This window comes from Pelodiscus sinensis, chromosome 23, assembly GCF_049634645.1.
Source record: "Pelodiscus sinensis isolate JC-2024 chromosome 23, ASM4963464v1, whole genome shotgun sequence".
NCBI classification, from domain to species: Eukaryota; Metazoa; Chordata; order Testudines; family Trionychidae; genus Pelodiscus; species Pelodiscus sinensis.
The window spans coordinates 5,331,008-5,346,803 of record NC_134733.1 but is presented as its reverse complement, the minus strand read 5'-3'; the positions used below and the strand labels follow the sequence as shown (position 1 = coordinate 5,346,803).

The 15,796-nt window shown below is 55.1% G+C and overlaps 2 protein-coding genes across 15 annotated transcripts in view; one reads left to right on the top strand and one right to left on the bottom strand.

Annotated features, from left to right (window-relative positions):
• MFAP2 (microfibril associated protein 2) overlaps nucleotides 1-2,360 on the top strand; it is a 41,355-nt gene extending 38,995 nt beyond the window's left edge. For all 6 annotated transcript variants that reach the window (XM_014569566.3, XM_006115105.4, XM_075906413.1 and 3 more), the window contains exon 9: nucleotides 942-2,360. In XM_014569566.3, coding sequence (XP_014425052.2) covers nucleotides 942-1,045 — 104 coding nt within the window. In that variant the 3' untranslated portion in view covers nucleotides 1,046-2,360. The remainder of the gene's footprint in view (nucleotides 1-941) is intronic.
• Nucleotides 2,361-3,489: 1,129 nt separating this feature from the next.
• Nucleotides 3,490-15,796, bottom strand: part of CROCC (ciliary rootlet coiled-coil, rootletin) — an 82,903-nt gene continuing 70,596 nt past the window's right edge. For all 9 annotated transcript variants that reach the window (XM_075906404.1, XM_075906400.1, XM_075906399.1 and 6 more), the window contains 3 exons: nucleotides 14,059-14,190; nucleotides 9,671-9,850; nucleotides 3,490-8,743 (listed from right to left, as the gene is read on the bottom strand). In XM_075906404.1, coding sequence (XP_075762519.1) covers nucleotides 8,657-8,743; nucleotides 9,671-9,850; nucleotides 14,059-14,190 — 399 coding nt within the window. In that variant the 3' untranslated portion in view covers nucleotides 3,490-8,656. The remainder of the gene's footprint in view (nucleotides 8,744-9,670; nucleotides 9,851-14,058; nucleotides 14,191-15,796) is intronic.

Genomic DNA, 15,796 nt, shown 5'->3' with positions numbered 1-15,796 from the left:
GGTTTTCGGGAACAAAAAGCTGACACTTCAACACAGCGGGTTGGGTTTGGGGCTTAGCTACGTGGAAATGGTGCTCATTTTTATTCCTTTGGGGGGAAAAAACTAGTGGCTACGTCTACACTGGCATGAATTTCCGAAAATGCTTTTAACGGAAAAGTTTCCCGTTAAAAGCATTTTCGGAAAAGCGCGTCTAGATTGGCAGGATGCTTTTCCGGAAAAGCACTTTTTGCGGAAAAGTGTCCGTGGCCAATCTAGACGCGGTTTTCTGCAAAAAAGCCCCGATCGCCATTTTCGCAATAGGGGCTTTTTTGCGGAAAACAGTCCTGTGCTGTCTACACTGGCCCTTTTGCGCAAAAGTCTTTCGGAAAAAGACTTTTGCCCAAACGGGAGCAGCATAGTATTTCCAGAAAAGCACTGATGATTTTACAGGAGATTGTCAGTGCTTTTGCGGAAATTCAAGCGGCCAGTGTAGACAGCTGGCAAGTTTTTCCGGAAAAGCAGATGATTTTCCGGAAAAACTTGCCAGTCTAGACACAGTCCTTGTGTAGTGTAAGAATGCCTAGAAATCTCCATCCCCCCCTCCCCAGCAAGGCGCTGCCAGTCAAGTGGTTCCCAAACTTTTTGGCATCACGCGCCCCTTTTTGATTTTTGAGAAACCTTCACGCCCCCCCACCCCCCAAAAAATAGCAGCAAAACTTGGGGTGGGATTGAGGGGGAGGGAGGTGTGGCTGGGTCGCCTCGTGCCCCATCCCTGGAATTTCTTCAAGCCCCCGTGGGGGGGCACGCCCCCCCCAGTTTGGGAACCCATGACTGTAGATCTTCCTCCCTGTGTGAGCTGCGCCTGGGAGACAGCTGTAGAGGTCCCATTGCAGCTCTTCCTGCCCCGTTCCCCCAGCTTTGCCCTGTTCCCTCACGGCCGGTCCTTTGCCTCCTCTCCACAGCTGACATGTGCCGGGACAAGTTCTCCAAATGCGGCGTGCTGGCCACCAGCGGCCTCTGCCAGACCATGGCTACCTCCTGCGCCAGAAGCTGCGGCGGCTGCTAAGGCTGGACGGCGCATGCCCCGGCAGCTGCACAGGCCCCGATTCTGCTGTCTCCAGGCCAGGCCAGGCCCACCCAACCGGGAGGAACGCTCCCGCCTCGGAGCGACTTTCCAGCGGCCCCAGTAGAATCACATTGTCCCTGTGCTCGTGAAATCAATGGTGCTACGGAAACATGGTGCATGAAACAGCATAAAAGTCCATTTTGTGCACATAATATGGGGGGGTTATGATTTTTATTACTTTTTATTATATTGGAAGGGTCACCGGCCGGGCTGGACTGAGCCAGTGTCGTCTGATTGGACTCAGCTAGCGCAGTCCAGCCCAGCTGGGCTGCTGGCTCGTGTTATGTGTAGAGGATCCAAGAGAACCAAGCGTAAGGGGTTGTCTGAATTTCTGATCTCTCGCCTCCTCTTTTGCTGCTTTCTTAGTCGCTTGCCCCGTCTCCCCTTCCTCCTCCGGCTTGCCAGGGGACGTGAAGGCTGTTGCTTTATGCCTTAGCGAGCGCCAGGGAGCAGTTCGAAGCCTGTCCCGGCCCCATGAGCCGCTGGGGCATGGGGGTGTCGGGTTGGGCCCCAAAGCTGTGCGGGGTTCGTTCCCATCGGGGACGGTCGGCATGCTGGGGGGGCGGGGCCCTGCCCCCGCTCTGCTTCACGCCCGGTTTCTGGTGAGCAAACGCCGGCGCGCTGGACGGCAGTGTGGCCTGCGCCCCTGCTAGTGCCACTGGCTGCCTGGACAGCGCAGTGAGGGGACGGATGCTGCTCCTGCCCCCTCTCTCCCAGGCAGCTGCACACGTGCACGTCTTCCCCGGGCGCTTGCTCCTTTATCGCTCTGCTTCCTTGAGCAGGTGGTACCCCGTCCCTGCCCCTGGGCGCCCCCTGCAGGGCTTGGGATGTCACTGTGCTAGCGCCCCTCGGCCACGCCTGCACCAAGCAGCCAGGACACCTGTCGCTCTCGCAGCCCCATCCCCGATCCCGCCTTCCTGTCGAGCCAGGGTCTTAGGGCTGCCGCGCTCAGCGTTTCAATGCATCAGGGATTTAGGAACTGCCATCCCATTGGCAAGCATGGAGATTTAGGCGCCTCCGTGGCAATGCGGAGTGCAGCAAGCCCTAAATACCACTAAAGCAAGCTGGTCGAGCGTGTGCTGGATGCCGATGGGGACCTGATGGCATGGGGTGAACCGGCTTAGGGTTGCTCCGGGCGCAGCGGGGCCCCACTGCGCTGCGCTGGGGTTCTTGCCCTCACTGTAGCTCTGTCTGGATCATGCCTTTCTTTTGTATAAAACAAGCGTTTAAAAAAATAAACAACCCCCAAAAGGTCCTGGCTGGCTGCGCTGTGCTGGGGCGGGATTGGCCAGGGCGGGTCAGCTGCATGCTCTTCTCTGACCATCTATTATCCACCCTTGGGGTTTTGGCCGCCTCCTGGCAGGTTGTAAGAGCCAAATGCCAGCGCGTGGGTGAGGCCGACGGGACTAGCCTCGTGTGTTCCGCTGCAGCCAACCCAGTCCCGGTCCAGCCCTTCATTTTAACCAGGCCTCAGTCCCATGGCGGCAAAGCTGGAGCTGGGATTAAGCTGCAGGAGCTTGTCCTGGGTTTGTCTCACGCTCCTTTCTTGCCAGATCCTCAGCCAAGGGACCCTCAGCCCCGGACTGAGCCAGCGCTGCGGGGGGAAAGCTTCTTGCTCTTTGCCTCTAGCCTTCCCTGGCAGCAGCAGCAGGATTGAGGGCTACACGGGCACATGCTGCAAATGGAAGTGGAGCAGCAGGCTGGAGGACCTGCCCACATACACAGCTAGGGGCCCAGCTGCTCTAGCCCGCCAGTGTGGGAACATGGTCTGCTTGATCAGCGCTAGTGCGGGCGTCGCCCTGAGCCAGCGAGGACACTGCTCACCGCATGGTGCCACAAAGTGTCCAGCCTTGTGTTTCACCACTCGCCTGGGGTGGGGGGGTGCTAACTCAAATACGGATTGAGTCAGGCGATCCTGCCTGGCTTTGCAATCTAGGCACACCGATCAGTCAGCTGCTGGGTGAGGCCCTTCTAGAATTCCATTCCAACCTACCGCAAGAGGCAAATAAATCTCCCGCGCTCACGTAACACACTTATTTCTTCCTGGTTAATGGGACTTTGGACCGTGCGCCGGTCACGTGCAGCCGAGTGAGGTGAGGGAGGCAGGCGCAGCAATGCCCTGTTTGTAGGGTGACCTTTTTTTGTTTTTTTAAAGCCCTCTGTAAAACAGTTTAGAAATGTGTAAAACTCTGATTCAGCGGCAAAGAGTTTCCTGTTTAGCCTTCCCATTGTCTCAGTTAACAGGGAACTGACGGCCAGGGCTTTCAGTTGCAAGATGTGCTAGGTCAGTGTTTCTCAACCAATGGTAGGTGTACCCTTAGGGGTACTTGAGAGAAGTCGGGGGGGATACATCAACACAACTGAAATTTGGAGAAAACTGAATGTTTGTTTTCAGTTGTACGGTGCTTTATTATTTTTGTACATTTTACACCCAAAAATTGCATCGCCCGCCTACGATTAAGTTGTTTAAACAAATGTGCTGCCGTGGCAGAAAAAAAATGTGTCTAAAAACTGTAGGTACTAGGGGTACTTATAATTTTTTGTTTGAAAAAGGGGTACTCTATAAAAAAAATGTTGAGAAACACGGGTCTAGACAAACAGTCGGCTATTCTCTGCAGCACCCTCAAAGCTCAAATTTGACAGTGCACCAACAGGGATCTCAAAAAGGCTCTTCCCAGCATGATTGCTACACAAGTGAAAGACCAAAAAAAAGTAGGAATTTCTAGTAGAAAACTTGGCCACTTTAAAAACAAAACCATCCCACCCTCTGTAGAAAATGCTTGTGCCAATAACACTCTTCCAGCACGCTGCTGCTTAAGGCAACCGGCCTAAATCTTTGCAAGTTAATGTCATGGACAGTCGGGGAAAAAAATGCTTGTAGGGGTGAAAGGACTATAAAGCTACACGCTGAAAGTGCTTTAAAAGGGGGTTGGTCTCCCAGACCAACACAGCCCCTCTTGTGCCAAAAAACACCTTGGCTACGTCTACACTGTGCATTCTAGTGCAAGAAGATATGCAAACGAGGCGCAGTGATGAATATCGCCACGTCTCATTTGCATACCTAATAAGCCGCCATTTTGCAGAAGGGGCTTTTGCGCAAGAAGGAGTTCTCTACACTGCTCTTTCTTGCGCAAAAACCCCCTCTTGCGCAGGAGCCGTTCTTCGCTTATTTTCAAGAGGAACAGCTCCTGTGCAAGAGGGGGGTTTTATGCACAGGAAGGAGCAGTGTAGCCAGCACCTTCTGGCGCAAAAGCCCCAGCTGCAAAAAATGGCAGCTCATTAGGTATGCAAATCGCTGTGCTGCGTTTGCATCTCTTCTTGCGCAAGAATGAGTAGTGTAGCCATAGCCCTCTAGGCTACAGCTACACTGGCAGCTTCGTGCACAAGAACTCTTTTGCGGAAGCGTTCTGGTGCAAAAACTCTTCCAGAAGAGAGAGTCTACACTGGCATGTGCTTTTGCGCAAAGCATCCTTGCCAGTGTAGCCTCTCTCTTGCGCAAGAAAGCTCTGACGGCCATTTTAACCATCGGGCTTTCTTGCTCAAGAAATTCCTGTTGCCTGTCTACACTGGCCTCTTGCGCAAGAACAGTTGTGCAAAAGGGCTTATTCCTGAGTGGGAGCATCAGAGTTCTGGCACAAGCAGCCCTGATTTCATACATTAGCATGTCAGTTTACTTGCGCAAGAGCACACGGCCAGTGTAAACAGGCAGCAAGTTTTTGCGCAAGAGCGGCTGCTTTTGCGCAAGATCGCGCCAGTGTAGACACAGCCTTAGTGTTTTTATGAAGTGTTGGCTCCTGGCAGGCTAATACAGTGTGAAAGGGGCAGTTGGATTCTAGCCTCCTAGGGCAGGGTCAGAGCCGTTCACTGAATTCCAATCCATGACACCTGCCTCTATGCACACAGACTGGCACCCCGCTAGCGGCTCTTGCAGACTCTAGTGCTGATGCAGGAGAGCGAAAAGACCCAGCTTGACTCAGCCGCTGGGCTCAGGCCTAGAGCTTTGCACAGGCTAAGTAGACTGGATCGGCTGTGTCTACACTGGGCCACTTATTCCGGAAAAGCAGCCGCTTTTCCGGAATAAGCTGCGAGCTGTCTACACTGGCCCCTTGAATTTCCGGAAAAGCAGTGACGATTTACTGTAAGAAATCAGCTGCTTTTCCGGAAAAACTATGCTGGTCCCTCTTGGGCAAAATTCCTTTTTCCGGAAAACTGTTCCAGAAAAGGGCCAATGTAGACAGCACAGTAGTCTTTTCCGCAAAAAAGCCCCGATCGCGAAAATGACGATCGGGGCTTTTTTCCGGAAAAGCGCATCTACATTGGCCACGGACGCTTTTCCGGAAAAGCATCCTGCCAATGTAGACGCTCTTTTTCCAGAAATACTTATAACGGAAAACTGTTCCGTTTTAAGCATTTCCGGAAAAAGGTGCCAGTGTAGACACAGCCAAGCTTATGTTCTGGAGCCAGGATCACGTCAGCCCTGCGCTGCCTCCATGGAGATAATTTGGAGTCCTCCTTCCCCACTGCAGCCTACCGTGGGACAGAACACTGAGCTTGTGGAGGCTACGTTACACCAGTGCTGGAGGCTAAGATGTTGCCTGATGCCGAGTTTCTTCCCAGCCCTCTGGGTGCCTTTCTAGTCACCTTACCAAGAAAGCCAGGACAATGGTGATTAGATAAAAGTTCCCAGCAAATGCCACCTGCACTAGGTGCATTTCCATCTTCTGCTCTAATTTTACAGCTGACTTTCTACAGCCAATTGTCTTGCTTGACACACAACTGGCCCAGCCACTACAGCAAGAGAAAAATCTAAATAGATGCTAGAGTACATAGCCTAGCCAGTTCCGCTCAGCTACCAAGGCTACATCTACACAGCAGTTTTTGCACAAAAATGGCCGTTTTGGCGCAAAAACTCGTGGAGGGTCCACACTACAAGCACACTTTTGTGCAAGAAAAAGTAAAGTAGATCATCAGACAACAAGGCTTTTTGTGCAAGTGATTCCTCTTTCTACGAGGAATAATCTTGTCCGCAAAAAGTTCTTGCGCAAGAAGCCTACAGTGTAGACATAGCCCCGCCCCATGGGAGGGCCACTGGAGGAGGATGTGGGTCTGGCACCACGTGGCATTGGATCAATTTCCAAAAATGGAGTGAAGATGTCAGGAGCTGCCCCTGGTTGTGTCTACACTGCAGTCCTCTTTCAAGAGAGGAATGCAAATGCAGCCAAACGAAATTGCAAATGAAGCGCGCATTTGAATTTCCACGCTTCGTTTGCATAATGAAGTGCTTTTTCGAAAAAACATATTTCAAAAGAAAAAACGCAGTCTAGATGGGGTTATTTCGGAAAAAAACCCTCGTCTTTTGAAATAACCCTTACTCCTTAAAAAAATGAGGTTTAAGGGTTATTTCGAAAGAAGGTTTTTTTTTCAGAATAACCCTATCTAGACTGCATTTTTTCTTTCAAAATAGGGTGTTTCAAAAAAGCGCCTGGATGCCATTATGCAAAGGAAGCATGGGAAATTCAAATCCACGCTTCATTTGCAATTTCGCTTGGCTGCATTTGCATTCCTCTCTCGAAAGAGAAATGCAGTGTAGACATAAACTTCATGCCTTGGAGCCAGGGAGGAAGAGTCATGCTTTCTGCTTGTAAAAGATCCCAACCCGCACACACCCCCACCCAAGGGATACAGTGAAACTGACTAGACACGCAGTGCTGTCAAATGCACAACTTAGAGAAAAAATAAAATTCTCATGAGCTTGCTGTTACTTGCACTAAGTTAAAATGTTTCAGAATTAGCGCTCGATCAGGCAGCCTCTTTAACGAGATACTAAGGCTGATAGGCGGCTGCTGACTCCAACAGAGACTAATGATCAACTTGTTGCTATTATGGAAAAGGAGTTGGTTCAGTTCAACTTGTTTCCGAACACGGTTATTTTAGCTCTTCTAGGTTGCAGGGTCATTCAGCAGGGTAATACAGCAGGGTTTGGCAGGCACAAATAATTACTAACGCACTGCCGATGGAGTTCATTCACCCACTAGCTTCAGGAAGCCGCTACAGGTGCCAGTTTTACTTAGTGCACAAGAGGGCATATTGCTTATTTCAATGTGTTGTCTCAATGCGGGCACTGGGCGTGGGTAGGCTGCAGAGGCCTGAAATGGTACTGGACACACAGCAACACTATGGGTACATTGTCTGACAACAAGCTTATGTCACGCATGAGGTTGCCGGCTATAGCGCACCGGAAAGGAGGATAAAACATTCAAGAGCAACAGCTGCTTCGACCATCATTCTGTGAAGCTGATCCATCTCTGTCCAAAGGGAAACACACTGGGAAGGCCAGTGGAGAGCAGAGCAGCTGACTGAAATGCTGCCATTGATCATTTAAAAAAAAAACAAAAAACAAAAATCTTTCCTCCTTAGCAAAATCTCTTTTATACAGAGGGTTATGAGTCTTCTGAGCAACACCATATTGGATGAACCCAAGCCGGGAAACCAGGCTTCATACTAATATTTAGAACAAAATACTGAAAAGTTTCCAAACCTCTGGTAAAAAACTGCAGTAGAAAATGACACGTATCAAATATACATTCTCCTTCATTAGTGCTGTACCCTTTGCAAAGTGCTGGTTCTTAAAAATGGAATGCTGAGAAGTTAAATGCTGGTTTTGCAGGACCAACTTCAGTTTGAGTGTAGATTTTTTTGGTCCCCGTTACCACCCTAAAAAATGTTTGCTTATAGGGGACTTCTAGGCTACGGCTACACTGCAGTGCTATTTCGGGAGCCTGGCGGTCTCCTAAAATAGCTACTCTGTGGCTTTTGAGCACGCCCATTATTTCGAAATACAACAGGCTCGCTATTCCGACATCCCGGTAAACCTCGTTCCACGAGGAGTAAGGGACGTTTCAGATGAGCGATTTATTTCAAAATAAGGGCTGTGAAGACAGTGCCAAATTTCAAAATAAGCTCTTTTGAAATGAACTCGAAATACGCTACACAATTTGTGTAGCTCAAATTGCGTAGCTCGTTTTGCACTCTGGGTGCAGTGCAGACACACCCTTAGGGATGGTGAAATAGAGGGACAACAAAAATGAAGGGGGCTGCTACCCAGTGTAATGAGTCGCCTGCCATTGGAAAGGGGCTATAAAAGGACGGAAAGTGGTTTCTTGGCACATGGCCTGACTCGTTGTACGTGGAGCTGCGGGTACTCAGCACTGCTGAAAATCAGACCTAGGCTGACCGCTGTCTCTGGCCCCCAAGCTAGTGTTCATGCGGAGCGACTCGGTGATGCTAGACTAGCGGGAAAGGCAAATTAGCAGGTCTGAGAACCACCATTTCAACTCTTTGAGGCTCTGACTCAAAGCACGCTCAGGGCAACGCGGGCGTGTGCTTGTCTCCGGTAAAGGACTGCGCGCCCAAGGGATCCACAGGCCACGAGGCGCGGGAGGAGGTATCCCCCTCTAGACAAACCCCACTGGAGAGCTAGAGCATGAAGCAGAAGGACGCTTAGCACCGAGGGCTCCTTGGTCACAGTGTCAGTAGAGAGCGGCATGGAGCCTAGTTCCCCGAGAGGAGGGAGGAGTGGGAGTAATGGGGCTGGTACTTCCGCAGCTCTTGCTGCAGCTGCTCCTTCAGTGTCAAGATCTGTGAAGGAGAGGATTGAAAAAGGGGCCTCAGTCAGCATGTAGGGCACGCAGGGGTCCCCGGAGCTGCACCAAGGCCAGATGGTGCTGCAGTGTTTTGGGGGTATTTCCCAGAAGGCCGGGAGATGAAGGGGAGTGTATGACACAGCCACCTCTGCCCAGCAGGGATCTGGGGGGAGATACTTTAGCTGTAGGGGAAGGGCCCAGCCTTGCCCATCAGGAACCACTTACAGCTGCGTCAGTCCCTGTTGGGTCACGGGCTAAATGGGAGCTCACAGCTGCACCAGTCCCAGTCTCTCCCAGCAGGAGTCGCTGTAGGGTCACCAGCTATATGGCACAGCAGTGCCAATTCCAGCAGGGGTCACCATAGGGTCATGGGCTAAGTGGGAGCTCAAGGCTGTGCCAGTTCCAGCCTCTCCCAGTAGGGGTCACTGTAGTCACTAGCTATATGGCACAGCTGCACCAATCGCAGCCTCTCCCAGCAGGAGTCGCTGTAGGGGCACCAGCTATATGGCACTGCAGTGCCAATCCCAGCCTCTCCCAGCAGGGGTCACTATAGAGCCACAGGCTAAATGGGAGCTCAAGGCTGTGCCAATCCCAGCCTCTCCCAGCAGGGGTCACTATAGAGCCACAGGCTAAATGGGAGCTCAAGGCTGTGCCAATCCCAGCCTCTCCCAGCAGGGGTCACCATAGGGTCAATGGTTGTATGGCCCAGCAGCGCCAATCCCAGCCTCTCCCAGCAGGGGTCACCATAGGGTCAATGGTTGTATGGCCCAGCAGCGCCAATCCCAGCCTCTCCCAGCAGGGGTCGCTGTAGTCACTAGCTATATGGCACAGCTGCACCAATTTGCAGTTTCCAGCTTGAGTCCCTCACAGGGAGCAGAGCCCAGGGCTGCCCCAGTCATGCAACAGCAGCAGCAAAGCTCACCTGCTCCTCCAGCCCTTTCACGCGCTGCCTGTGGGCTCTCTCCCTGGCCTCCAGCGTGCGCTCTGCCTGAATCTGGGAGCCGCGCAGCCGCTCAATCTCCAGCTGCAGCTCCTGCCGGTGGCGGGTGGCCACCTCCACCAGGCTCTGGGACTGGGTCTGCTCCAGCTCTGCTACCTGAGCCTACACAAGGGAGAGGAGGGTCAGTGCAGCCAGGGGCCACACTGGTCTAGGGACCACACAGGCCCCCCTGAGGGCTGATTTACTCCACCTTGGGATCCCCCTCACTCAGACCCAGCACCCCCGCTGTCTGAGTTACCGCTGAGGGCCACCCCCCTGAGAGCCAGGCTCTGACCCAGTCAGCTCTCAGGGCTGGGAGGGTCCTGGCCCCACTGCCAGACCTAAGCAGCCCATCCTTTGACACACAGGCGGGTCAGGGCTCTTCTCTCACACACACGCACACCCCTCCAGGCTTCTGCTCCAGGCCAAGCCCAAACCATCCCTAGCCACAGGTATTTCCTCCTCCTCGGATTTCTCACAACCTGTCTCACAGCCAGCACGGCGACAGCCCCTGCGTGCTTCTTCCCTTGCATGGCAACACCAGGGACTGTAAAGGGACTAGACGGTCCAGCTCACACCCGGCTGTGGCTAACACAGGACGGAGCCCCCCTCAGAACCCGTCAGCACAAGCCCCACTGCCCACCTCGGGGAGCAGTCACCTCCCCCCACACGCCCTAGTGGGCTAGTGCCCCATTCAGCTCCCAAGCCGTTTCACTGGTGCTGCAGCGGCAGCTGAGCAGTTAAGTTCACTGGGTTTTGTCTCTCTGCAGCCTGGGTTGTTCCAAGTCTTGGCTCACGTTTTCTGCACCGTTCCCAGGCTTCTCGGCTACGTTGCCCATGGCAGGTTGTCCCCACGCTCAGGCTGGTGCTCTGCATGGGGTTCCACTGTAACCCTGTCAGAGCTGGTTGCTGCGAGGCTGCTATTTTAAGGCCCTCCGCCCCCCAGGATTCCACCACGGTCACGCTCACGCCCAAGCCTCGGGTCTCCTTCCTGCCTGCTGAATGGTTTCACACATGCTCGTGGACTTTTTTGACCAAAAATATTTTCCTGGCAGATGCGTGTAGCACAAACTTCTCAAGCAGGGACAATGGCAGCTTTGATTCAAGTCTCAAGCAGGAGAATCAAAATAATTGTTTCGAAACCCGAGCCAGTGTCACTTTGTTTGGGGGCTTGGAAGGCAAGACATGAACGTTTTCCGTTGACTTGTGAGGCCTCGTGCCCCTTCCCTTTTTAAAACGGTCTCCCCCACAGCCCTCCCCCCAAGTGGAAAAAGTTCGACAATCGAGGGAGTGGGAAAAGAAAGCACTTTTCGCACTTCCTTTCTGGTTCCCAACTGGAAAATGTTTGCTGACCAGTTAACACAGCTGGGCCACAGACAGCGCGCAGCTGAGCTGACAGCCGGGCATGGGGCAAGAACTGGAGTGTAGACAAGGTCCCGGGACTTTAATGCTCTCACACAGGGCCCTGAGCACAGGGTCTCCTGGAGGTGCCATTTCCCAATCCCCCGCTCCTGCCCTCAATGCACCTTCTGCCCAAACGTAGGGCAAGCACCCGTAGGGCCCAGCTGGAATGGATCAGGAGCCGGCGGCCAGTTCCACCGTCGGCTTCGCAGCTCAGGTGCTCCTGAGTAACCCCTTGGAGCATGTGTTCCAGGTCCCTGGCTGGTCTCAGGCCACGGCAGCGGTGGAAGCCCTCAGCTCTTTAGCTCAGGCTGTAGCAGCTCATGCAGGGCTGATCCCTGGTGAGTGGTTCACACTCAGCCGCAGTGTATTCAAACCTCAGCAGCTTCTACCCTCCTCTCGGCTCCACCCTTGAAACGCTGTGTAGACTTGGGTGAACTGCTTCCTGCCTCCGTGTCTCAGTTTACCCTCCCACCCTCTGGCCATCCAGCGTGTGCCTACACAGCACCCTAAACTCGAAATAAGAGATGCAACTGGCGCCACGCCGATTGCATCTCTTATTTCGATTGTATTTCGAAATCGCTTGCTGTGAACTCTGGCGTGTCTGCACAGCACCACATTTTGAAATAATGTGCTATTTCGAGACATCCCTTAATCCTCGTGGAACGAGGGTTGCAGGGATGCCAGAAGATCACACCCGTTATTTTGAAAAATATATGTTTAAAAGATGTGGGCTGTGTCTAGACTGGCAAGTTTTTCCGCAAAATCAGATGATTTTGCGGAAAAACTTGCCAGCTGTCTACACTGGCCGCTTGAATTTCCGGAAAAGCACTGACGATCTCATGTAAAATCATCAGTGCTTTTCCGGAAATACTATGCTGCTCCCATTCGGGAAAAGTCTTTTTCCGAAAGACTTTTGTGCAAAAGGGCCAGTGTAGACAGCAGAGATTTGTTTTCCGCAAAAAAGCCCCGATCGCGAAAATGGCGATCAGGGCTTTTTTGCGGAAAAGCGCGTCTAGATTGGCCACGGATGCTTTTCCGGAAAAAGTGCTTTTCCGGAAAAGCATCCTGCCAATCTAGACGCGATTTTCCAAAAAAAGCATTTTCGGAAAATCATGCCATTGTAGACGTAGCCGTTGAGTAGCTATTTCAGGATACCTCCGGTAGACGTACCCCCAGATGGTAACCTGGCGAGGGTTTCTCCTGCTACCTGCCTGTCCAGGGCGCTGCACAATGCGTTACCAGCTATTATAGGAGTCACAGAAATTCACAGTAAGCCCTGGGCTGCTTGCCACTGGCTCCATACTAACGGGGAGTGTCATACAGAAGGGCAGCATGAAAGGCCCAGGACTAGCTACAAGCCCCTGCCGGCTGCATCACTCACCCAGGAGCACGTTATCAGCCTTCTAACCGTGCCTAGGTTCTCCTGCGAGGACCAGCAGCCCAACCAAAAGAGAGAAGGCAGTGAGCACGCCAGCGGGCGCAAGGTTCAAAGGTCAGCTGGGATGGGGGAGGGGGGATAGGTGAGCAAGTCTCCCCCTCCCGGGACAGCCAAGGATTCCAGGTGATGGGGGCGGGCCGATCCACAGCCAATGGGAGACTTCGATGGGCTTAGGATCAAGCCCCGTGCATGGACACAGCTGCAGGGCCACGGCCTCCCTGACCTTAACCCCTCTCCTTGCATCGGCTCTGCTGCTATGCAGCTGCCCCCTGCTTCTGCGGCACCTGGCAGCATCCAGCCTGGCGCAGGGAGGGAGGCGCGTGTGCGCGGAGGGAGGCTGTGCCCGCCGTGGGCAGCTGGAAGGAGGGCAGCCTCAAGGGGGCAGGCACGGGTCATGAACCCTCACTAGCCCCTGCACACCCAGGGCTGCCTCCTGCCTGCAACAGGCTGCAGCAGCTCCTGTGCCAGCCCGGAGCAGAGGGTGCCCCACTGGGGGAGTGGGGAGGGGAGGTGGAGACGATCCAGCGAGTGGGGGGGGAGGGAGGAGGTGGGGCTTTGGGGGAGGAGGTGGCCTGGGGCGGGGCATCAAGGGAAGAGATGGAGTGAGGGTGTGGCAGAGAGAAGGGGTGGGGCAGGGGCGGGGCCTCAGGGATCCAGTTACCAGCCATTCAAAAGGTAGCAGCCCCAGGCTGCTCGGCCTCGGCTCTTCCCCCTCCTCTGCCCCCTCCCCATCTGTCTCACGGCCTCGGCTTGTACGGCTGTCACAGCACCTCCCCCTGAACAGCCCGTCACACCACGCAGGGCGCTGGCGCTGGCTCGTGTCCCAGCTCGCACGGCCGCCCAGGGGCCAAACAGAAAGCTTCTGGATCCCCTGACCCATCCGCCTGCCGGGGCTGTAACTCCTAGGCCATCCTGCCACCTCAGTCTATACCCCGGAGCTGCCTGACAAGTCCTCCCGGCTCAGCCCATTCCGCCGCTCTGGGGCTTGCCCAGCAGGCTGGAGAGCAGGGAGAGGGCCAAGCAAACAGGCAGCACTAGCTGCTCCTAGCCCTCACTCACACCCACGGGCAGATTAAATTGTATTTGGCCCCTCTCAGCCCCATTTGTATCTCTTCCCCCCCACCCCCACCCCCTTCTTTCATCCCTCCCCCAGTCTGTCCCCTCTTAGAGTCACAGAATCCCAGAGCTGGCAGTAATCTCAGGGGTCACCAAGTCCAGCCCCCTGCCTAAAGCACCCAGAACCACCCAACACATCCTGCCCGAGGCCCCACACACGCTGGGGCAGGCTGGAGAGCCCATGGCCATGTCCTGACACCTCCGCAGCGTGGGACTGAGCCTGGGAGCAGATCCACTGGGGGCTTCCACCCCCCACGGGTCCACAGGAACCGGAGCCGTGCCAAGGGCTTTGGAAAGAAGCCCCACTCCCTCCCCCCCTGCCAGCTGCTCAGCACAAAGCACTCAATGGGGGGCAGTGGGGTTGCTCGATCACCTCCAGTAGCTGGATCTGCCGCTGCGCCTCCGCCAGCTCCTGCTCCACCGTGTTGAGGGAGCGGTCCAGCCGGCCCTTCGCCGCCGACAGCCGCACCGAGTCCTCGTGCGTCTTCAGCTTCTCGCGCTCCACCTGCCACGCGCAAGCGCGGGGGTCAGGCCTCGCTGGGGGTGGCTGCGTGCCACGCTACGCTCTGGTCCGTGGGACCCAGGCGGGTGGACGCGGCGGTCCCATGCCCGTGCTTGGGCATCCACGCGGCATCGTTCACCTCGGGTTTCACTGGCTGGGCCCACGGGGCCACACGGCACTGCGCAAACCTGGAGTCGGGGCGGCCACTTGAGCCACATCCACACTGCCAAGCTGTGGGACTCGGGCTTGGAGCCGCTCTCCAGAGCCGGGTCCTGAACACTCGCTGAGCCGGGCGTGGACACAAAGGGGGTGGGGGCTCAAACCTGAGTCAGAGCGCACGGTGCCCACACCCCTCGTGGTCACAGGGGCTGCGTGGAGGTGACGTGGTCCCAAGCCCCACCCCACACACTGGGACCAGGCTCCTGCTGCTCAGGCCCCGCTCGTGCTAATTAGAAGCATAGAGCTGGAAGAGACCTCAGGAGTCATCCAGTCCAGCCCCCTGCCCAAGGCAGGACCAACCCAACTCAATCAACCCAGCCAGGGCTGTGTCAAGCCAGGACTTAAACATCTCTAGGGATGGAGATTCCACCCCTCCCTCGGGAACCCAGCCCAGGGCCTCCCCACCTGCCTAGTGGAAGAGTTTTTCCTAACGTCCCCGCTGCAACTTGAGCCCATCGCTCCTTGTTCTGCCACCACTGAGAACAGCCTCTCTCCAGCCTCTCTGGAACCCCCTTCAGGGAGTTGCAGGCTGCTCTCAAATCCCCCCTCACTCGTCTCTTCTGCAGACTAAACAAACCCAAATCCCTCAGCCTCTCCTCATAGATCATGTGTTCCAGCCCCCTAAGCATTTTGGTCGCCCTCCGCTGGACCCTCTCCAATGCGTCCACGTCCTTTTTATAATGGGGGGCCCAGAATTTCTCGTTTGTATTCCAGGCCAGAAGCTGCTACCAGTGGGGCACGAGGGGCGGTGGGAGGCTGACTAATGAAGACTGAATGTTGGCCTGGTCCTCGTGGTTTACTTCAACGGGCTCGGGCAAGCCCTCAGCCCCGCCCCTTCCGATGAGGCCCCGCCCGCCAGGGGAACCAAGCCGCCTCTCCACGCACCCCCACCATGGAGAGGCAGGGCAGCAAGCCATGCATCCCACCACCACCACGGGGAGGAGAGGGCGGGCAGCACGTGTCCCCCAGCCCTATGGTAGGCGTCCTGGGAGCGGCGTATGGGTGGGGCCAAGCTGGCGGTTTGTTCCCCCACCTAGCGGACCCCTGCCCACGTCAGTGGGGGCTGTGAGGAAACCCACAGGAAGAACAACGAGGAGTCCGGGGGCGTCTCAGAGACGGGCAGATTTATCTGGACATAAGCGTTCGTGGGCGAAACCCACCTCGTCGGATGCACCGAATAAACCCGCCGGGCTTTCAGGGCCCCAGGACTCCGCGTTGCTTTTGCGGACAGACTAACAGGGCTCCCCTTCTGAGCCTTGCCGCCCAGGAAGGAAACAGGACAGCCCCGGCCCCTGCACCCATGGGAGGGCCGGGGGAAGAGAGCCACCCCGCACAGGCTGGGGAGTTAACCCCCCTCGTGAAACGCTTTGCTCCCACTGGGTCTGTAAGC